We start from the raw sequence: 23,558 nt of genomic DNA on the forward strand, positions 1-23,558 counted from the left end.
TATGAGCAAATCTAAACAGATCAGTTTTGAGAATGCAAAATTCAATGCATTGTTTTCGAATTCCTTTAATAATTCATTCAGACAAAAAGACAATAAATAAGTAGTGTCATAAAAAGGCTTTTTAAAGGTTATGAGAATTTGTAATATTGGCAAAATATCGCATGAAAGGCATAATTGTGATTTATCAATTCTTTCTAAACTCTCCTTGTTGGGTCTTCACTTCTCCCTGTTTAGTTGGAAGAAGAAACTACTTCCCTCTTTAATTAAGAAGTGTGGTAACCCCTGTTGACTACCTATGCACATATTTTTATTGGACCCAGTAGTCTTGTCTTTATACATTGACATATAGTACAGCATGTTGCATTGTCATGTTTCTTTTATAGTCACCCATTAAAAAAGGTCATTTTTTGTTAAATTTAAAGAAATGATGTATCTGTCAATTTTAGGTAGAGTATCTGTTTACTGATAAGACTGGTACCTTGACAGAGAATGATATGCAGTTTAGGCAGTGCTCTATACATGGCCAGAAATATGAAGAGGTGGGAGGAATGCTGTGTAAAATGTCCTTGACAGGAGGACAGAGTATGCCTGTACATAAACTAACAGTAAGGACTTAAGTAGTTTAGATTCATTGAAAAAGGTTGATTCAATAGAAGAAAAAAAGTAGTCTTAAAGTTTGTGAGAAAAAAGCTTATTTGGAAAAATATATATAAAAAAACTCATGGTTATGAATATAACAATGAAATTTAAAGAAAATAATTTGCATACAAAATTCTAGATACTGTTGTAGTATGCATTGCACAGTTTGTGAATAAAAGAAGGGTTATAGGTCAAACAGAATGGGTGATAATATTCATACTAAATTTGCTACCATATTAGTAAGACTATTCAGACAGAAGGATTTGACAGCTGATATATGTATAAGAACTTATAAAAATAATGTGTTCTGCATGGTAGGAAAATGGAAGCTGGACGGTAATTATTATCCTTATAGCATCGGCAATCCTAAATAGCTTCAATGCTTTACACATTAAATAATTAAATAAGATAATTCATACAATATTCCAACACACTTCTTTTATTTGTTAGATATCAGTAGGAAGGTAAACAAATGTTGTATTTTGTATTTCAGATCTCTAATACATTTACATTGAGTTTCTCAACAAAATAGATTCAATTATAGATTAATATATAATTTATAAAAACTTCATTTTGATTTCTTATTGAATGCTCTAAGCATGCTTTTTTAACAACATTTGTCTTTGCACATGGTTTTATTGTCTCTTCTTCAGTTTCTAAAAAGTTAACATAGTAAATAGTCAAATTCAGGTATAATTTTGATATGAATATATAAAATTGAGAATGGAAATGTATATTTGAGCCTAAACATTTCATTATGGTCAGTATATTAATGTTTATCATCAGAAAATGATTATGCCTGTGGTTGATATTGTATTTTTTGAGCAATACTCCCATAATTATTGATGATTTGATTTTCATGTTGTAAATTTAAGTTGAATCAGTTTCAGTTTTTGTTTTTTTATTTGTCATTTAATGATATGTTATAAATGAAGTATTGCGATTACATTGAATATCAAGTACCATTGTAAATAAATCAGAAACATAGCATTGTGTTAAAATGTGTCCTCATCTCACCTCAACTTTACTATCACCTTCTCAGTTCTCTCCCTTCACACAGTACAAGTTTACATCTATTCCTACCTCTTTGTTCTGAAAAAGCAGTTAAAACAATAGTGCAGAAATAACAAATTTTCCTATTTTATGATACAACGTTTTATGAGATAAACCAAAAAACAAACTTTTTGAATAATATTAGAAACCTGAATAGGTGTGAGCAATTATATGCTATATCCTATTAATTCAAATATTTTCCAAATTTGATTACTTAATAGAATCCAGAGTTTGAAGATGAAAATGGAAAAGCTATGAATTTTAGAATATTGCTGATAAATCCTAGCTACCATTTAAAATATGAATAAAATGATTTTTTTGACAGCCAGAAATAGAAGAATTTTTTGCGTTACTTGCCTTATGTCATACAGTGCGTGTGGATCACCCTGAGATGCACCAGACAGGAGCAGCCTATGTTTATAGTCACACTGGTATGGAGTATGAGTACCAGTCGTCGTCACCTGATGAAAAGGCTTTTGTAGAGGCTTGTAGAAGGTAAATAGATTTTATTTACCATATGGACTATTTTCTGTGTTGAAAACCGTACTTTGACCTATAATGGTTTACTTTTACAAATTATGACTTGGATGGAGAGTTGTCTCATTATGACATCTTCTTATATTTATTTGAAAACCAGATATATCTTATAATTTAATTGGATTTGAAATATATTTAGGACAATCATGATTTATTGTATTTGAACATGATATTAGTTATTTATTGATAAGGGGAATAGACTTATAGTTTTTTCATTGAAACAAAACTGACACATATTTTGAGATGGAATCTGGTTCATATACCATAAACAGTTGGTACTATTTGAATTGTGCTTATTTTCATGTGTGTCCTTCTTAGGTTACGTAAATTCAAGGTAATGCAACCAGCTGATTCAATGTGAGATGCTTTGTTAAATCTTCTATTGGATCAAATTTACTGTGTAAAGTAAAGGGAAAGAACTGGTTAGAAAAAGTGTTCACATGTTCAGATACTGTGGATTTATATACTGTGGATTCATTTTTTTCGTGGGTATTAATTTATCGTGGATTAAGAAAAACTTGCATGTTCATGGTTTTGTCTATCTTTGCATACAACATGTACAAAGCCTACTTATATTTGTAATTCCAACAAAATCCACCAAAATTGGTATCCAAGGAATATTAATGAACTCATAGTGCAGCTTGTCCTACACAGCTAAACTGATATTAATGATACTGCATACAGTTGTAGAACACTATATGAGGATTGAGGATATGCATATGGAAATGTAATCCTGGTCAGTCATGTTAAAGGGGGGATAATCAAGTTCACTTACTTCAATATGCTTATAACATGCAGTACAGAGGTACCTTTTGGTAAATTCACTCACAGTTCTACTGTGGATTCATTTATTTTCGTGGGTACCAATTTTCGTGGATTATAGAAATTTTACATGTTCGTGGATATTTAATTTTGTGGTGTGGACAATTTGTTATTCATTGAACATTTAGTTTCGTGGTTCGCCTTTACCCACGAAATCCACAAAAATTGGTATCCACGGAATAATACTGAATCCACAGTATTTTTAACTGTTTTGTAACATACTGTACTATAATAATGATTTTGTTTTCAATACAGGTATGCAATAATATTCCATGGTCTGAAGGATGGCATGCTAGAGATTACATTTAAAGGTAAAATGAAGAGATACCAACAGCTACATGTGCTAGAATTTGACCCAACCAGGAAGAGGATGAGTGTCATTATCAAGAATGAAGAAGGTATGTTCAAAATTTTCTTGTCAGTTAAAACTAACCAGACATCCTGGTTAGATCTTTTCACCAATTTTAAGTGCTGGTCCATTAAGAACAGGAATCCTTTATTGATGAAAATGAAGGTGAAAGGTTATAGGTTTATTTATATTTTATGATGTACGGGTAGTGTCATTTGATTACAGATTGTTTATTGATATAACAGACTTGAACTAATGTCAAAATTAAAAGGTGTCCTCTATCATGAGGTGTTAAGGGGGTTTGCGGGTCTAAATCATTTATATAGGATTTCTCTATATTTTTCTATAAATGTACTTCATCTTATAGTTAATAGAAAAATAGAATAAAAGAGTGGGGTCACCGTTCATTTGCGCTCACAATCTGCCTTCGAAAGAAGCATACATTTTTGTAAAAGTGTTTTTTTTCTGTTGAAGTAATAGGAGAAATAAAGTTAATATCGAAATAAAAAAAGAAATTTAGTACAGAAATCGCTCAAATTTTACAATAATTTAGTTTAAGTACAGCTTTTATGGAAATTATATTAAAAAACATAGGTCACCGATGAGTTGAAAAATATATTTCTATTTTAAAGCCAAAAAATGGCATTTTTCTACCAAAGGGAGATAATTTGGAACTGTTTCAATGATGTATACATTTTAAAAGTAATCTGGGGCCAACACGAATTGATTGTTTTGAATGATTTTTGTACCATATTATAAAGTAACAAATACAAAAGGTAACAAATAAAATTTGTAATGAAAAACAAATGTTTATTTTTTTCATAAATTTTTATACCCTCGAGCCTCCTTAAATGATGTTTTAAGGAAATACAATACAGTTATACGGGAGGATGATAAATTTTCGTAAAAAAAACCTACTGTGGATCAAATCTGTATTGTATGCCCTTAAATTTAAGTGTCTCTCACAGTCTCACTTCCAAAGGCATGTTTGTGTTCAGTTAATTGATCATAAAAAAAAAAATACAAATTCAGCAATAAAAGTGCTGAGTATTGATGTATCATTTCTCCAAGACTGAGTTTAACTTTAAACTGCAGTGATTGTTGTCATTTTTGATTTTATGTACATTCCAATATCTTAATTTGTAGGAGAAGTATATCTTTTATGTAAGGGTGCTGAGTCAGCTATATTAGACCGAGTGATTGATGGAGAGAAACAGATAACTTTACAACATGTCAATGAGTTTGCTACAGTAAGTGAAGTATCAAGTTAGGTGTCATCAGAAGAAGATCTAACAAAACAGATGGTGGACAACCCTTTTTTTCATATTTATGTTCCAAGAGTACACAGTTCAGTAAGGGCAGAAGAAAAATAAGGTGTGTTTTTTACCGTCACCTGTCCATTTATCATAGTCCATTATAAGAAAGAAGATGTGTTATGATTGCCAATGAGACAACTCTCCTCAAGAGACCAAGTGACTCAGAAATTTACAACTATAGGTCAATGTGCAGCCTTCAACAATGAGTAAAATGGACACCACATATTTCGCAATAGTCTGTATTTCAATTAGTCCATTAGTCCGTTTGGTAGTCCTATTCTTGTCATCATAACTTCTTTGAAATCTCAACAGAATTTCATGAAACTTTGTAGATGCTTAAGACATACTATTGTGCATATCAATGGGAAATTATGATTCAAATTTTTCTAGAAGTTATGGCTCTTATAAACCAAGATTTTAGACGAAATATACTTCCACAACAGTGACTAAGAGGGGACATGAGGTATGTGATCTTGCTCACAAAGGTTATTTCATTTTTGTATTGCTTACAGTTTGGATTAAGAACACTAGTGCTTGCTCAAAGAAAATTATCTGAGAAAGACATAGCATTGTTCGATGATAAGCTACAGGAGGCAAGAACGTCCCTACAAAATAGAGAGGAGAAGCTAGATGAGGTGTTTGACTTTATGGAGAATGAACTACATGTCCTAGGTGCCACTGCAATAGAAGACAAACTACAGGAAGACGTTCCTAAGACTATTGAGTCCTTAAGGATGGCTGGTATTAAGGTTAGTTCAAGGTGATTTGTTGCTTCAAAAGTAGTTCAGACAAATTACAGTAAGATATTCCTATGACTATAGATACCTTAAGAATGGCTGGTATTAAGGTTAGTTCAAGGGGGTTTGTCTGTCCGTCAGTCTGTCCGTCCGTCAGTCAGTCCGTCCCATGAAACTTTCGTCACATTTTTCTCAGGAACTACACATCCACCCTTTCTGTAATTTGGTATCAACATTTATATATGTCAGCCATACCGTGTGATGCGTTTTCAGATTCATCATTCATCGACTTCCTGTTTACCGAACACTTAAATGATTTTACACATGATAGCCAAGTTGAAAATTTTCGTCACATTTTTCTCAGGAACTACAATACAAGGATTTCTAAAATTTGGATTCAGGGTTTATCTAAGTCAGCTATACAGTGTGATGGGTTTTCAGATTGATCACTTGACAACTTCCTGTTTACCGAACACTTGTATGATTTTACACTTGATAGCCAAGTTGAAAATTTGCGTCACATTTTTCTCAGGAACTACAATACAAGGATTTCTGAAATTTGGTTTCAGGGTTTATCTAAGTCAGCTATACCGTGTGATGTGTTTTCAGATTGATCACTTGACAACTTCATGTTTACCGAACACTTGTATGATGTTACACATGATAGCCAAGTTGAAAATTTTCGTCACATTTTTCTCAGGAACTACAATACAAGGATTTCTGAAATTTGGTTTCAGGATTTATATAAGTCAGCTATACCGTGTGATGTGTTTTCAGATTCATCACTCGACAACTTCCTGTTTAACGAACACTTGCATATTTTTACACTATTAATATTATCCACTTGCGGCGGGGGTATCATCAGTGAGCAGAAGCTCACAGTTTCACTTGTTTTAGACTAAAATGAGATTTTAATTTTAATGATTTTGAGAAAAATCCTGATTTTAAATTCTTATAAAATATTTCAAAATGCGAGTTTAAATTATTGCATTTACAACTCAGTCGCATTTTTCGCAATAATTAAAACCTCGCATTAATTTCTGAATTTACAGTAGTTCAGGCATACTCCAGGAAGACATTCCTAAGAGTATAGATACCTTAAGAATTGCTGGTATTATATTTGTATGATGATGAAGCATTGCGTATAATAATAAATAGTTGTTGAATCATTAGTGTTTCCAGTCATGTATATAAATATTGACCAGAAAGCATTTCATATGATTGCAAGGTCTAAAAAGACTAAATTTAAGAAATTCAAATTAACAGAGAACATTATGTTATCCCCTAGAAGTATGAAACTCGATTTTTTTTCAGGTCTGGGTGTTAACAGGAGACAAAGAAGAAACAGCAGTGAATATAAGTCACTCTGCTGGTCATTTTAAACAAGGAATGACCAAGCTAAAGCTGACTAGAATAACTGATTCAATAGAATGTGCCGAAGCTGTCAGGAAACACATGATAAGGTAAGAACATATATTTTGAACTTTTTTTCTGAAAATTAATAAGGAATGAAGCAAGTGCGCTTATGTGCTTCATGCAAACTGTGATGTTCACTTATATCATTATCTATATATAGAAAAAAACAAAAACATAAAGTTCTTTAGTAAACTTTAAAGAATGCCAAACTAAGATTTTAATTGAGATATTGTACTTTATTCAACCTTTTTATTCAGAAATCAGTAAATTCTAAGTTTTAGTTTCATGTAGTTTATTACAAAGTCGTGACAATTTTGACTTGAAACTTACAACATGTGCTCATCAGGATTTGAATTTTCTTATGTATATTCCAAATGAAGGTTTTGATACAGAGCAAATCATGGTGTCAAATGGACACATATGACATAGTCTTGTTTTTTTCTTCACTTTGCTTTAGTGTGATCTTGTCAATGAGAAAGGACTATATGCAAGTAAAGAAATTCAAAATTAATTATAATTGCTTATTTGTTATTAACTTCTTACAGTTTTTAAAAGCTGCTTATTTTTATTATTCCTTTGAAAAATGTATTAGATGCTCGTTGATAATAATCCTAAAACTTAAGTAACTTAAAATACAAAATGTTCTCCTGACAAAGATAAAAGTCTGTAACTTTAGATGCATACAGGTATGGGGAGGGTTGAGATCTCATTAACATGTTTAACCCCACCACAATTTTGTGCCTGTCCCAAGTCAGGAGCCTCTGGCCTTTGTTAGTCTTGTATGATTTTTAATTTTAGTTTGTTGTGTATAATTCGGAGTTTAGTATGACATCCTTTATCATTGTACTAGTATACATTTTTTAAGGGGCCAGCTGAAGGACGCTTCCAGTTGTGGGAGTTTCTCTTTACATTGAAGACCCATTGTTGGCCTTCAGCTGTTGTCTGCTCTATGGTCGGTTTGTTGTTGCATCGACACATTCCCCATTTTCTTTCTCAATTTTATACAGACACTGTTACTCAATATAACTTGTTGTCAGTACCAGTATGACTTATCATTATTAATAGAAATGCCAGGATATATTATTCTATTTTTCAGTGCAGAGAACAATTTCTCTCAAGGAAAACAGAATGCATTGATCATAGATGGCACCACTTTATCACATGCTCTATATGACCATGGTGATATCCTACGAGATCTTTGTCATTTATGTGTAGCTGTGTTGTGTTGTAGAATGTCTCCATTACAGAAAGCTGAGGTAGGTAGACATTTATATTATATCCATTAAGCTCTCATAATATGTAATAACCAAAAAAATCCAAGATCTGTACCGCCATGGGGATGTTTCTTTCTTGTCTTGTAGGATGTCTTCATTACTTAAAGTATATGTATGGCATGTTGATGAGCCATACATCATGTATCACCATAGTGAGAATTTTACTCTTTTTATTAATTTGTATACAAAGTTAACATCTTTTACAGAATGATAGGTACTTTATGTTTTACAAATACTTAGATTGATTAATTGATCAAAACCACCTGTCATGAATGTCAATTTATTTTCCTTCCCCTTAAAAAAGTTTGTTCCTCAGGAAACTTTGATGTAAACAATGCTGTATAATATGTTTATAGAACACATATTCTATATCTTTATTATTTCTATCAGGAACAAATACTGAAGTATTTTTTCCCTGAGGGGTTCATCATTTCAAGCTTTGATACATTAAATTTTATGCCCCACCTAGAAGCATCATGATTATTGATCTGTGCGTCTGTTGTTCTCCTTCTGTCCCTCTTCAGGTCAAAATTTTCAGTCAAGATAGATTTTGATTCCAATCAACTTGAAACTATGTTCACATGTTCCCTATTATATGATCTTTCTAATTTTGAATCAAAATTAGTGTTTTGACCCCCAATTTCACAGTCCACTAAACATAAAAAAACTGTAATGCAAGTTGGACATCTATGTACTATGAAAACATTCTTGTTGTACATAGAATATGTGAAATGTATGTGAATTGTAAATATGAACATTGCCAAGCAAATAAAATACCCCGATCTTGATATATATCACAAGGAAATTGCAAAACAGCAAAAATGTGTCCACAGCAAAGATGGGTCCACAGCAAAGATGTATTATCTTGTATTACAATTTTGTTGACGTAGGAACAAATCTTGAGCTGAAATATTTTTATAGTATAAATTGTTATCTGGACACTATATATTACAGGTTGTGAAACTGATAAAGACAGGTAAAGATGCTCCTGTAACAGCTGCAATAGGGGATGGAGCTAATGATGTCAGTATGATACAAGAGGCCCATGTTGGCTTAGGTTAGTATTTAAAATGCTGTTTTTTATGCCCCTTTTATGGGCATTATGTTTTCTGCTCTGTGCCTCCGTTTGTTCATCCGTCCATCCATTCGCTCGTTTGTTTGTCCTTCTGTCTGTCCGTCCCTTCCTTCATTCCTTCGTCCATCCCCCTTCAGGTTAAAGTTCATGGTCCAGGTAGTTTTTGATGAAGTTGAAGTCCAATCAACTTGAAAGTTATTAAACATGTTCCTTATACAACAAATGGAAGTGTTTAACAACCTTGACTGGCTATACAGCCCTCACACGGTTAGCTCGGTGCCCAAAGGCGATTGGTGAGTGTTTAGATAATTTTTGCTGGCATCAGTCAGGAACATGTGGTCGCCATTTTGTAGGTTGCCATCTTGGTTTTGTGAGCTGTTTTGATTTTGTATGTTGACTATTTTGATGTTATATTATTCACAACAGATTCTTTCAGGGCCAGTTTGGTCAGCTTGGCAGCCCACTAACCTCGATGTTCCTTATGATATGATCTTTCTAATTTTAATGCCAAATTAGAGATTTTATTCCATTTTCACGGTCCACTAAACATAAAAAATGAAAGTGGGGATGAGGCATCCTTGTACTTGGGACACACTTTTGTTTTTATCAGAATTATTTTCAACAAATCAAACTTGAATTAAATATTGTCATTTACATATCTGAATAAAATAAAGAAAATCCTTGCTAGAAAAAAGGAGTTTTATAATATCCCTTGTTTCAAAATAGAATAGTTCAAAATGATAATGGGAATGATTTTTACAGTTCTCAATAAAACAGGAGTTAATAGGAGAAAAATAATTTTAAACAAAAAAGAAATTTGCACTGCTTATATAAAAACCCCACCTACAAATGTAACACAATTTGATTTTATACTTACATTGAAACTGACTATCTTCATAAAACTGTAAAGATTTAAATGAATTTATTTTCTAGGTATAATGGGGAAGGAGGGTCGACAAGCAGTGAGGAACAGTGACTATGCATTCTCTAAGTTTAAATTTCTTAATAGAATGTTATTGTTACATGGTCATTTCTTTTACCACAGAATATCTACTCTAGTCAACTACTTCTTTTATAAGGTAGGTTATATTACGGTCATTTATAAGGTATGTTATATTACGGTTGTTTATAAGGTATGTTATATTACGGTTGTTTATAAGGTAGGTTATATTACGGTTGTTTATAAGGTATGTTATATTACGGTTGTTTATAAGGTATGTTATATTACGGTTGTTTATAAGGTAGGTTATATTACGGTTGTTTATAAGGTAGGTTATATTACGGTTGTTTATAAGGTAGGTTATATTACGGTTGTTTATAAGGTAGGTTATATTACGGTTGTTTATAAGGTATGTTATATTACGGTTGTTTATAAGGTATGTTATATTACGGTTGTTTATAAGGTAGGTTATATTACGGTTGTTTATAAGGTAGGTTATATTACGGTTGTTTATAAGGTATGTTATATTACGGTTGTTTATAAGGTATGTTATATTATGATAATTTTTTATACATCAGAACATCTACTCTTGTTTAGTATTTTGTTACTGTAAACTCAGAAGTTTTTTTTTTTTTTTTTTTTTATTATTGTGAATAGTGTAACAAAGTGAGTATTGCAATAGTAAGAACTCGCTTTCAGATATCTGATATGTCGTTTTTGTTTTGATATAAATTAGGCTGTAAGGAAATTTTCTAATTTGAAGTATTTTACAAATATTATGTCTGTACATTGTATAGCTGGCCATTTGGTATGGGTTTTTCACATTGTTGAAGCTGGTACAGTTGCCTGTAATTGCTTACATTCACTTCATTTGAAATGAAGTAGATATATGTTTCACTGGCAATCGGACATCATCTCCTTATTTTGATATTACAAGGCTTTATTGATTCAAAGTTTTGAACTAACTATTTAAAAAAGAAATTACATTTTTAAAAATAACGAATCATGATATTGCATTAAAATAAGCATGAATAATCAGTGCGATAGTAAATTTTCATATATATATTTTACAAAAGTCCCCTGAGTCTAAAGGCTTCTAGTTGATTCAGGACTTTGAAACAATTTAAATCCAATGCTTACATACATGTCCTTTTCAAGAATTCAGTGTGTAAATGTAGATAATATTTGTATGGTAAAGAAAATGTAACAGCAAAAATTATACTAATGCTATTTGTCATAAATGCAAGCTTGTTAATAGTTAAAATTGTAAAATTCTATCTAACCAATACTATATCATTGAAAGTAAGTTTTCAGATGGTGTAACTCCCAATTTTTTTTCCTTATTTTTCAGAATGTGGCTTTTATCACCGCTCAATTTTTTTACATGTTTTTCTCTGCATTTTCACAACAGGTAAGTTAATCTTTTTTGTTAAAAAATAAATAAACATAATCTCTTGTTAAGAAAAGTATAAAAACTGCTTGAATGAACTATGAGATGTTTTTTATGTACATATTGCCACATATTGGTAATTGTGTTAAAATTCTAATTCTGAATATCAAACAATAAACACAAGACCAAGCAGTTAGTTCTATAATTACATTAGATGTATGTTTCATTATAATACTTTATTTTAATTGGCTGAATGGACATCACATGTTATTCCGTAAGCAATTGCATCACTCAATAAAACTTTTCATTCATGATAACATGTGGTCCCACAATAAAGTGCACAGGTGAATAAAATACAAAAATTATAAAATTCGTGTTTTCATGATCATAGCTAAAAAATGCAATTATAAGTATTGAATGCTTTTTTGTATATATATGAGTTCTGCTCTGCATTTAAGAATTGAATGCTTCTTTTTGTAAATTTATTGGGGTGTAAAACCGTTGACTGTGCGCACATTTTTAGTATGAAGCGCTTCCACGCTTCATACAAAATGTACTTCGGTCAATGCTTTTACACCCCAATAAATTTACAAAAAGAAGCATTCAATTCTTAAATGCAGAGCAGAACTCATATATATACTTTAGCACTCCATAGACCTTTGGAAACAGTAAAAGATATCAGTACCAAATGTTTGATAAACACATATTACAAAGAACATTAAAATTCATCATATATTTTGTGAAGATGAAAAAAATACTGTTAGGAAATGATTTCACAGAAATTAATAAACAATAAAATTAATGTAAAATGTATTTATAGAAAAAATTATCTATTATTATTAATTATTTTAAAAATATTATCCTTTTCAGTCGATATTTGATTCATTCTACCTGATGTTTTACAACATAACATTCACATCATTACCCATATTTCTGTATAGTTTGTTTGAGCAGCATACAAAACAGTCAACATTATTAGAACAACCGCAGCTTTACAAGTAGGTCACATTTTACTAGATTTATGTTTTCATGTTTTTGTTTGTGTGCAGTTGTGTTCTGTCCATCTCATTGTTACCCAAATGTGGTGTTGTATCTGTAGTAAATGTGCCCTAAATGTTGATTAAGTTTTATGATACAATTTTCATGTGTCGCTTCTTCATGTTAGGGCTGTTATGGATTTAAATGCATGGGGGGAATGAGAGACACTATTAAAGAACCCACCACCATATAATAAAATTCTTACACAATTCATAAGAATATGAAGCCTCCCACGAACTACTAATGTGAGTGCCTACCATCCCATCACTGCATTTTACTCTGGAACAACTCTAAATTGAAATGCTTTTGGATCAATACAAGTAAAACTTATGTAAAAAAAATCTGCTTTAAAATAGATTTCATGTGAATGTAGTCAACAGTTTTAAGGCAGCTTTATACATCTAAATAATTAAATTATTTTATGTGAAAAAATGCAAATTTATTTAAAATAATGTTAGTGTCAATTGCTCATTAGCAATGTAAAGATTTAAAACTGATAATGAACTGTTTCTAGTTCATTCTATACTCAGAATTTTAGAGAAAACTTATATATTTACAGTTTATCAACAGTCATTTCAGTTAATTTCTTGTTGTTGTACTTAGCCTTTAGAATTGCATGATCCTTTTATCTTTCAGAAAAATAACAAGAAATTGCAAATTAAGTAAAAAATATTTCATACAGTGGAATGCCTTAGGTAAGAAGATCATTCATGTAATATTAGTCATTCCATTCATCAAAATCTGGATCAGATATATAAGAAATGTTACTTTATGTTAACATGTTAAATGCAAGATTCTTTGGTTTTGTATAACCTGAAACAACATTTAAGGGATAACAATCCTCCAGGCTGCAGTTGCGAAAGGAGCTTTTATATTTTTAAAGGTTGAATGCTTCATACCTGTTTATATATTTCTCATGTTATTATGTTTGCATCTATCATATGTCCATGTCCTAGACCTCAATTTCATGGTTCAGTGACTGCTTTAAAAGAGCAACAATATTTTTTTGTTTAGTGAAATACTCATATATTAGTAAAAGGATAACTTTATTTTGATGGATCCCTGGTTACATACACAACTTTCTCAGCTAGAGTTCATTTAAGTTATGTGGTCAATTCCCTGTCTCAGGAAATATAAGCATTTACAGGTCAAGTATATTTGGTGTATGGAATGATTGTAAGGTGTACATGTCCGCCTGGCAGGTTTCATCTTTCCTTGACCTCAATTTCATTGTTCATTAGACAATGCTTAGGTTTTGTTGTTTGGTCTATGTCTTAGATAATATTAGCAAATTGGTGTATAGAGTGCTTGTAAGGTGTACAGGTCTGTCCTGTAGGTTCATATAACCTTAACATGATTTTTATGGTTCATATTTCAATGTAACAATTTTTAGGTTCGATCTGTTTCTCAGGTACTATAAGCAATAGGTCAACTGTATTTAGTGTTTGGAATGATTGTTAGGTGTACATGTCTATCTGACATTGTTCATCTGACTGTGACCTCATTTTCATATAACATTTATAATGTTTAGTTTATGTGAAAATTGTAATAAAATATCAATATTTTCAACTTACATTTGTAAACTCAACCCCATAAGTAAAGCAGGCAACCCAAATCAGCACGAGCACTCGGTATTAGTATTTTTGAAGGAGTTATTACCCTTGAAAAAACAAATTTTATTGAAATTGCATCGTCAGCCGATATTTTTTGTAAGATTGTTAGGAAATTTATATTGCAACATCTTTTGTGAGTCTGAAAATCAGTGTGCACTGATATTTTATTTTAACTGGAGTTATGACCTTATGAAATGTAATTTATATTGAACATTACATATATGGACCATAATTTGGTATTCGGCCTTTGGTTTCTTTTTGTATCCTTTTTTATAAGTTCTAAAATTTTAACTTTTATTTTGTGGGTTGTGTTGGTGTTAGAATAGTATGAATGGAACAATTGAGTTTTTCGAGAAAAAATTAATACATTTTGATTCACCGTTTACGTGACATGAAACCAAACAGGAAACCAATCTTTATTTTCTTTATTTTGCAGAATATAATTCAAAAGGCATAAATAAACACCATTACTAGTGTTACTTGCTTCATGTTAATATTTAAAATCTATTTTCAATGTTATATTAAAGTTTTTTTTAAACCTGACAGGAAACCAAAAGAAACCGAAAGCATTTTTTTAGTTTTATTTTATTGCAAAATCTGCTTAAAATAATCTGAACAGTATACTTTTTCTTAAAATCCATCTTAAATGTAACAGTATTATAAAACTCCTAAATATGTGCTTGTTTTGAAAACAATTAGTACAATTTATTCAGAATTTTCCATATTTTCTCCATTGATACAGGATACCATAATCGTTGTATCTTGATGTTTAAGCAAAAAAAATGTATTTATATTTGGTTTTGATATTCCAGTTATATACAATTTATTCCAAATCATTGGCAATGTAACATTCTTTAAATCGAGTAAAGAAAAAAACTTTTAACTTGGAATTAAAATCTTTAAAATAGTCACAATGTGATACTTTTGACCTGTACACCATCTACATGGTTTCCACATTTTAACCTACTTTAGTGGGCTAAAATCAATAAAGTACTTCCTTTCAAGTCATGCATGGTAAAAGTTTACTTCTCCTTTGACAAGTTTATTGCATTTCTGATAAGTGTTTGCAGAACATGAAAAAAAAATATTAATTAAAAACTGTGACAGGATTCCAACTTTGTACATTCTAAGTGTAACGGTATATAAACATGTATTTGTTATTAAATTATATTTATTCACCTAAAATATCCAGTAATATTTACTGCTGAAGTTAAATCAATCCAACGAGCATTGGTACAATGATAAGAGACGTAATTTCGATTGATTTTTCCAAGGACTCTTCACGTCATTTCTCGGGAAACGAAGTGTGTTCTAACGCCTGTCAAATATGAAATCGATTTTGTCAAGTCATTGGGCTTTTTTTTTCACACAGGATTGTATGTAACATTATGCACATAGGAAAAATAACAGACCACCGGCGCAATCTCTTTGACAATTGTATTTTTAGCTCACCTGGCCTGAAGGGCCAAGTGAGCTTTTCTCATCACTTGGCGTCCGTCATCTGTCGTCGTCAGTCGTCGTCGTCCTGCGTCCGGCGTTAACTTTTACAAAAATCTTCTCCACTGAAACTACTGGGCCAAATTTAACCAAACTTGGCCACAATCATCATTGAGGTATCTAGTTTGAAAATTGTGTCCGGTGACCTTGCCAACCAACCAAGATGGCCGCCATGGCTAAAAATAGAACATAGGGGTAAAATGCAGTTTTTGGCTTATAACTCAAAAACCAAAGCATTTAGAGCAAATCTGACATGGGGTAAAATTGTTTATCAGGTTAAGATCTATCTGCTTTGAAATTTTCAGATGAATCTGACATTCCGTTGTTAGGTTGCTGCCCCTGAATCAGTAATTTTAAGGAAATTTTGCTGTTTTTGGTTATTATCTTGAATATTATTATAGATAGAGATAAACTGTAAATAGCAATAATGTTTAGCAAAGTAGGATTTACAAATAAGTCAACATGACCGAAATGGTCAGTTGACCCCTTTAGGAGTTATTGCCCTTTATAGTCAATTTTTAACCATTTTTCGTAAATCTTAGTTATCTTTTACAAAAATCTTCTCCTATGAAACTACTAGGCCAAATTAATCAAGACTTGGCAACAATCATCTTTGGGGTATCTAGTTTTAAAAATGTGTCTGGTGACCCGACTATCAAATCAAGATGGCCGCCACAGCTAAAAATAGAACATAGGGGTAAAATGCAGTTTTTGGCTTATAACTCAAAAACCCAAGCATTTAGAGCAAATTCGACAGGGGTAAAATTGTTTATCAGATGAAGATCTATCTGCCCCTATAATTTTCAGATAAATCTGACAACCCATTGTTGGGTTGCTGCCCCTTTTAAGGTAGTTTTAAGGAAATTTTGCTGTTTTTGGTTATTATCTTGAATATTATTATAGAAAGAGATAAACTGTAAACAGCAATTATGTTCAGCAAAGTAAGATTTACAATTAAGTCAACATGACCGAAATGGTCAATTGACCCCCTAAGGAGTTATTGTCCTTTATAGTCAATTTTTAACAATTTTCATAAAATTTGTAAATTTTTATTAACATTTTCCACTGAAACTACTGGGCCAAGTTCATTATAGATAGAGATAAATGTTAGCAGCAAGACTGTTTAGTAAAGTAAGATTTACAAACACATCACCATCACCAAAACACAATTTTGTCATGAATCCATCTGCTTCCTTTGTTTAATATTCACATAGACCAAGGTGAGCGACACAGGCTCTTTGGAGCCTCTAGTTTTGTTATTATCTTGAATATTATTATAGATAGAGATAAACTGTAAACAGCAATAATGTACAGTAAAGTAAGAACTAAAAATGAGTCAACATGACCAAAATAGTCAATTGACCCCCTGAGGAGTTATTGCCCTTCATAGTCATTTTTTAACAATTTTCACAAAATTTGTAGATTTTCACTAACATTTTCCACAGAAACTACTGTTATAGATAGAGATAATTGTAAGCAGCAAAAATGTTTAGTAAAGTAAGATCTTCAAACACATCACCATCACCAAAACACAATTTTGTCATGAATTCATTTGTGTACAATGTTTAATATTAACATAGACCAAGGTGAGCGACACAGGCTCTTTAGAGCCTCTAGTTCTCTTTTAAACAAGACGAAACAAGTCTACAGATTATGTTTGCTAACATCCCGTTGGAAACAAAAACAATGTTTAGACCTAGTATTTCGTACATCCGGCCGTAATGGCGTTATCACATGTTAGTCACGTGTTTCACGTATGACCGGAAATGGTTAGAACTTAAGGACAAAAACAATTTTAATAAATAACTGGACTTCTGTTTCGTGTGAAATGTAACGCATAACGACAACGTAATTTTCTTACTTAATTATTACAAAGATCAAAACAAGAATGTAAATCATCTCGGATTTACCTGTTTGAACATCTCGCGAGAGTTCATATTTGCATATTGTTTAAAAGAATTCTATTACAACAAAGCAGATTACATCATCTAAAAATTGCATTACGAAATCGGACACAAAAATCACGCCACTGTTCTTATATCTGCTACATAAATACTTATAGTTCTAGGCATTTTCTTCTCACTATTTTTATTGGTCGATGTTCTTTGTTATTTGAAAGCAAAAGTTACGAATTTGCCGGTGACGATTATCTATAAATCAGTCAGCGTTATGCTCTTCGGAAGCAATAAGTAACGCGAGAAACGACCCAAAAATACGGTTGTAGAATCTTTGAAATTCGTATATTTTAAAAAAATTTCTAGGGAGGAGTAGCATACACTTGTATGTTGATAAAAATAATGGCATCTTTAGATGTAGTTGCAACTTTTCTTACAGTAATTCACATTTTATCACTTTTCTATAGTTATAGGAAACGGAGCCCAATAGCAAATTATGGTCCATATAGTAAGCATCATTGCACCAACTCTTCTTGTCAAATTTTTGAAAAGTTTTTTTTATCAAAGGCTGATATCAGAAATGTCTTGGAACCGGGCAGACAGAATATTTAACAAGATTTTTGCCCCTTGAAAATAAAAACATTGTTATCGATTTTCTTGTCTACAATTGGATGGTACTGTTTGAAATATGAAAAGGAAACTTAAATTGGAATTAAAATAAGACATCTTTTACAATTGAATTCACTGGATCATACTTATAGTACATTCTATATTCGTTTTTATCTTTCAGGTTTATGGCACGCTGTCATATTTTTCTTTGGTGTGTTTCTGATGTTTGACGGCGACATTACATTTTATAAAAATGGAAAGGTAGGACTATGCATATGAATGTATATAAAACAGAGATTGAATATGAATGTTGTTAGCATTATTACCTATTGTTATTGGTTTTTTTCATCTATGTAGTTATATTGCAAAAGGTTTTGCCTTTCAGTTTTAGGAATTATTAGCATTTTTCAGGATTTAATACATCTACTTTGTTGTACCATTCAATGAGTTTTTAACAATTGATTATATTTATTGATCAAACAGTTCTTTAAAGACTAGAGGAAATGTGATAATAATACCTTATTTTAATGAAAATTAATATTCACTGAGAATTTATCAAAGAGTAGCTTATGTAACAGAGGTTTAAAAAGAAGTTGAGCAACAGAATTTTAACCATGGTAATGTTACCAGTGGTTAAATAATTTTTTTGAATTATAAAATTGATTTGAAAAATTATAAACTATTTTCAGATGATGGACAATTGGATGCTTGGCTCAGTAGTGTATATTACATGTGTATTAGCTGTGAATATAAAGGTAATGAATGCTCATCTTCTGAAAAAGAAATACATGAACATACAATGAGCATAATCAAACAGACTTTTTTTGTAGGTCAACAATATGTAGTGTATTGCAGGCTGGTGTACATGTATTTCTTGTTTGGTTTATATGACCTTGACCTCATTTTCTTGGATCATGTTAAGTTAATGTGATAGTTATAGTAAGGCATTATATTTAGGACTATCAATTTTTAGTAAAGAAGACTAGACATTTCAGTGTGTGCAGTCACTGTGCACTCTTGGTTATTGAAATAGACCTTTATGTGTGATAGTGGATAATGCATGTGCTCATTAACAGCATCTCTTTTTTCCCTTGAAACTGATATTATGAATCTGTAAACTGCAAATATTAAGCTATTAAAAAATTGTTATAAAATATAAGAATCGAATTTAACTTTTTTTTAGATGTGAAGGAATTGTTTTACTTGAACTAAATAAAAATAGTGTCTAATGGGAAATAAATATTATACAGACAACTTTATCATAAATGGAACATTTCATATTTTAGAAATATAAATGACTACTTTTCATTTTATCTTTTCAGCTTGGATTAGAAACATATTACTGGAGTGCACCAATTTTCTTCTCTTATATTTTTGCCTTTGTGGGGAATGTTGCAATGACATCACTTTATACTGGCTTGTTATGGCCGTAAGTAGTCTTGTTACACTAGATTCAGCTTTATCTCTCATTTCTAGATGTATTTTGACACTAATAGGTAGTTGTTTTGGATTATTAAAACCACATATCAAGTTATTCATTTCCTAAAAATACTGATGCTGAATATTGATTTGTTTCTAGTTACAAATGTATTGTGTCAAAATTTTGAAAGCTTAATTAGAAAAACAGTTACTGAAGTCTCAGTTTGTCAACCACTGTATCACTCAATGATTTTTAATCAATCAAAAAGTTTTTTAACAAAAATATTGAAAATTCAAAACAAAAATCCCTATCAAATTGCAAAATCAAAAACTCCGACACCTCAAAGGAATGGATAACAACTGTCATATTCCTGACTTATTGCAGGCATTTCCTTGTGTAGAAAACAGTGGATTAAACCTGGTTTTATAGCTACCTAATCTCACTTGTGTGACAGTTGCATACAATCAATCAATACAGTAGGATTTCTTAAAACAAAAGGGAGGTAAACACCATCATAACATTGGAATGGTGATATAATTGATGATAAAATATCTACTTTAACCCATTCTTATTATAAGAAGGTTGATGTCTAGTACTTTGGATAAAAAAATGATTGAAACTATTATTATTTTTTCAGAGACTTGATCATCACCCATCAAGACTTTTATCATTTATTTTTTGTACATGTGTCGTGTGGACCAATATGGTTGTGTATGATCATATTGATTGTGATTGCCTTGTTACCTGATATTCTAATACGTTGTATTACTGATATACAGAGGGCAAAAAATGACAGCAGAAGGGTAGGTACCTAAACATATTCATGTAAAGATTTTGTCTTGTGCATCCAAAAATTAATTAGATATCTTATATGGGTACATATATATTACTAAGTTTCTAAAAGGACTCCTTTGCCATTCAAGCAGTTTCCACTTTAATATTTTGCTCATTACTTGTACATTTTTGTGGTTGTTAAAGTTACATGCAATTGTACTACATGGTATTCAATAGCCAAGACAGTAACTCACAACTCCAATCCTTTTAAATGAAATTAATTTGACCATTTTTAATAATGGGTATCCAAATGGGTTCATACCTTCCTTTTCTTAAATTACAGGATATCACTTCCTGAATGGCAAAGGATTCTGGATGCATTTTGTACTGAATGAAATGTAAAAGGTAATTTTCAATTTGATTACAAGGGTTAACCCTTTCAATTTTCAACACGATAGTTTTTTTTTCATTCGTCTTGAGATATTTTTGGAATTGACACTTTAAATTTATATAAACTTATGCATATATCAATTTTAAAATAATATGTCTTGTGGAACGGTGTTTTCTTGTGGCAAAAATAGTGCAATTTTAGAAGCGCCAAGATTAATATAAATGATAGGCAGTATGAAAAAGTATTCTAATTGTTTTTCAATGGTATTTTTAAAAGTTTGAATTTTAGGCAGATGGTTTTAACAGACTGATATGATTGTCTATAGAATCATATGTAAGTGCTTTTTCTTAAAAAAAGTTTTGCCCTCAACTGCTTTAATAATGCTTTTCAGCAGCAAAATGCATTTTCCCCCAACTCCTGGGATAATAGTTTTAAAAAAAGTTCTGCTAAGTATTTAAAACTTTTGTCAAACAATACGTCTGACAGAAGGTTTAATATTAGACACATGAAATATTTGGTTAACCTTTAAAAAAAATTATTAGTAAAAAATTGACTCATTGTGTCTGTTCTTTTTATTAAGATAAGCCAGGAACTGACAGGTTTTAACATTAACTGAATGAAGCATCAGAAATCTATCAAAACATATAAGCCTCCATCCCATATGTAAATCTACCTACCAACATATACTGAAATAACAGACCTTAATGACAACCACTTACTTCCCCCTACACTTGATAAAGGCAGACATTTTTTATTTAAGGACAGAAAGTTCAAATTATTTTCCCTCCAAATCTTCAGTGAATTATCTCAGCCTTGTTCTTCAATATTGTATTTTAATCTATTCAGTTATTGATGGCAGTTCAAACAGTAATTTTTTTTTATAACATGTTGCTAGAATGCTGAGAAGTTCTATATATGATCAGACAACTATAAACAGCAGCCCCCCCCCCCCCTTTTTTTCGTGGGAAAAATTTGGTTGATTATATAGGGAATCATTGAAGCATGACTGGAGTCAGTCCCCCCTTTTTTTTAGGAAAAGTTCTGGATCTGCCACTGATTGAATCCTTGCCATATCAAATTACAAAGTGTTTTTGACAAATTTATTTGGAAGATAAGTTACATGGACAGGGTAAACAATTGCTTCTTAACCAGCATAGACAGGGTTTCCTTATCTAATAGACATAAATATTTCTGTGGGTCAGGTAATTAAAGGTAACAGCTTTCAAACTTCTAGTTTAGTTATTATGCAATTAGAATAATTGCTTGATAGAGAACATTTGGCTCCAATGTTTTGAATTGTTTTTGACAGGAATCTCTAATGCATAATGAAAGCTTATTTTTTTTAAAGTTTTATTCATTCCCTTTACTTGTAAAGAATATTTGCAAAGCATAGAAGTGTATGCAGCACAATAAACAATTAGCTTTTGAGTATATATTTAGCACATTAAATAACTTAAATTTTGAACTTTAATGGACAGGTATGTTTTGCCCTAAAATTGCACTATTTGCTTTTCACTATTTTGTACTGATAATTTCTGATTAAATCATATAGACAAGACAAATGCAAGTAAAACCCCAACACAGAGAATAGTAAGTCAACATCATATTGTTATTAGTTGATCTGTTTTTATTAGGGATGTTTGTTTCTCGTTTTAAAGTTATTTTTACTTAATATTCATGAAGTTAAACCAATTATGTTGAGTGAAGGAGGATTTTAAAAAAAGTAGAATATGCATTTTATCCACATAGTTGTATTCAAAATTTGATGTTGCATATAATAGCAAAAGCTTTTAAAATCTAAACTCAATTAGTTTATTTTCTTAAAAAAAATGTAATATTACTATCTTCTGTATAGTTTAAATATGGCCAGCAAAAAACTAATTAATTGGCTTATTGTGTTCCAGTTTTATTTTCAGATTTTTTTTACAAATATTTTACATTTCATAGATTGATTGCCAAGTATATTGCTATGAAAATGGTAAAGCATTGAATGATTTGAGAGACAACAATTCAGGGTATTAATTCTAAGATGAAATACAAAATCTGTAAATTATTACCTAAAGAATGAAAAATTGCAGCATGGATTAAGCCTTCATGTGTAATGTGATGCATTGTTTTCCAGCATGGAATTGTACCCTGATTTGTTACCTCTGAAATGTTAATGTATTTTGTGTATTTTGTTATTTGTGTCCTGTTTTGCTTGAAGGCTTACCAATCTAATGAAGATAAATATTCGGTTTCATTTACGAAGCGTGCAGGGAAACTTACATTGTCTACCGTTAACATTATGGATAATGAATATTAGGTAACGTGTGTCACTTGTTTGGTTACTAACACTAATAACACTGTAGTTCCTCTAGGTTTGTTTGTCATTTACAGTTTTCACACAAGTGTTTATATTTATCTCAATCACATCAACTGGGAAACAAGTTTGCAGGTTGTTGGCAGTAAACTGTTTAATTCCTAAATTGACATAAAATAGTGATCTTTAACTCTTTTAATATTTTTTGCTTCCAATATTAATGTTTTGTCAGTTTCTAAATTGGAATTGGGCATATGATCATCAGATACAAAAAAAAAAAAAAAAAAATCTGTTCTTTACATTCAATTAGCAATCACAAAAGATGCTCCTAACTTTGAAACGATTGATTAATTGCTGGTGTTTAACACACTTTCAGCAATCTTGTCAGCCAGTTTTTTATTGGTGGAGGAAGTCTATGTTCATGGTTCAGAACCACCTATGTTTGACAAGAAAACAAGTTTATATGTAAAG

At 31.0% G+C, this 23,558-nt stretch overlaps 1 protein-coding gene across 11 annotated transcripts in view; it reads left to right on the forward strand.

Annotated features, from left to right (window-relative positions):
* The window catches only part of LOC134711825 (phospholipid-transporting ATPase IF-like), a 52,903-nt gene that overhangs the window by 20,357 nt on the left and 8,988 nt on the right, over positions 1 to 23,558 (forward strand). The window contains exons 12-29 of one of the 11 annotated variants that reach the window (XM_063572742.1): positions 447 to 605; positions 2,018 to 2,187; positions 3,307 to 3,449; positions 4,547 to 4,650; positions 5,229 to 5,465; positions 6,768 to 6,916; positions 7,966 to 8,125; positions 9,098 to 9,200; positions 10,152 to 10,297; positions 11,510 to 11,569; positions 12,419 to 12,546; positions 13,223 to 13,281; positions 18,382 to 18,461; positions 18,890 to 18,955; positions 19,523 to 19,629; positions 20,258 to 20,423; positions 20,738 to 20,799; positions 22,992 to 23,091. In XM_063572742.1, coding sequence (XP_063428812.1) covers positions 447 to 605; positions 2,018 to 2,187; positions 3,307 to 3,449; positions 4,547 to 4,650; positions 5,229 to 5,465; positions 6,768 to 6,916; positions 7,966 to 8,125; positions 9,098 to 9,200; positions 10,152 to 10,297; positions 11,510 to 11,569; positions 12,419 to 12,546; positions 13,223 to 13,281; positions 18,382 to 18,461; positions 18,890 to 18,955; positions 19,523 to 19,629; positions 20,258 to 20,423; positions 20,738 to 20,752 — 2,052 coding nt within the window. In that variant the 3' untranslated portion in view covers positions 20,753 to 20,799; positions 22,992 to 23,091. Of the gene's footprint in view, positions 1 to 446; positions 606 to 2,017; positions 2,188 to 3,306; positions 3,450 to 4,546; positions 4,651 to 5,228; positions 5,466 to 6,767; positions 6,917 to 7,965; positions 8,126 to 9,097; positions 9,201 to 10,151; positions 10,298 to 11,509; positions 11,570 to 12,418; positions 12,547 to 13,222; positions 13,282 to 18,381; positions 18,462 to 18,889; positions 18,956 to 19,522; positions 19,630 to 20,257; positions 20,424 to 20,737; positions 20,800 to 21,061; positions 21,119 to 22,337; positions 22,574 to 22,732; positions 22,764 to 22,991; positions 23,092 to 23,558 lie in introns of those variants that run through there. The other 10 variants (XM_063572741.1, XM_063572737.1, XM_063572734.1 and 7 more) reach the window with 10 other exon arrangements.

This window comes from Mytilus trossulus, chromosome 3 (genome assembly GCF_036588685.1).
Source record: "Mytilus trossulus isolate FHL-02 chromosome 3, PNRI_Mtr1.1.1.hap1, whole genome shotgun sequence".
Taxonomy (NCBI): Eukaryota; Metazoa; Mollusca; class Bivalvia; order Mytilida; family Mytilidae; genus Mytilus; species Mytilus trossulus.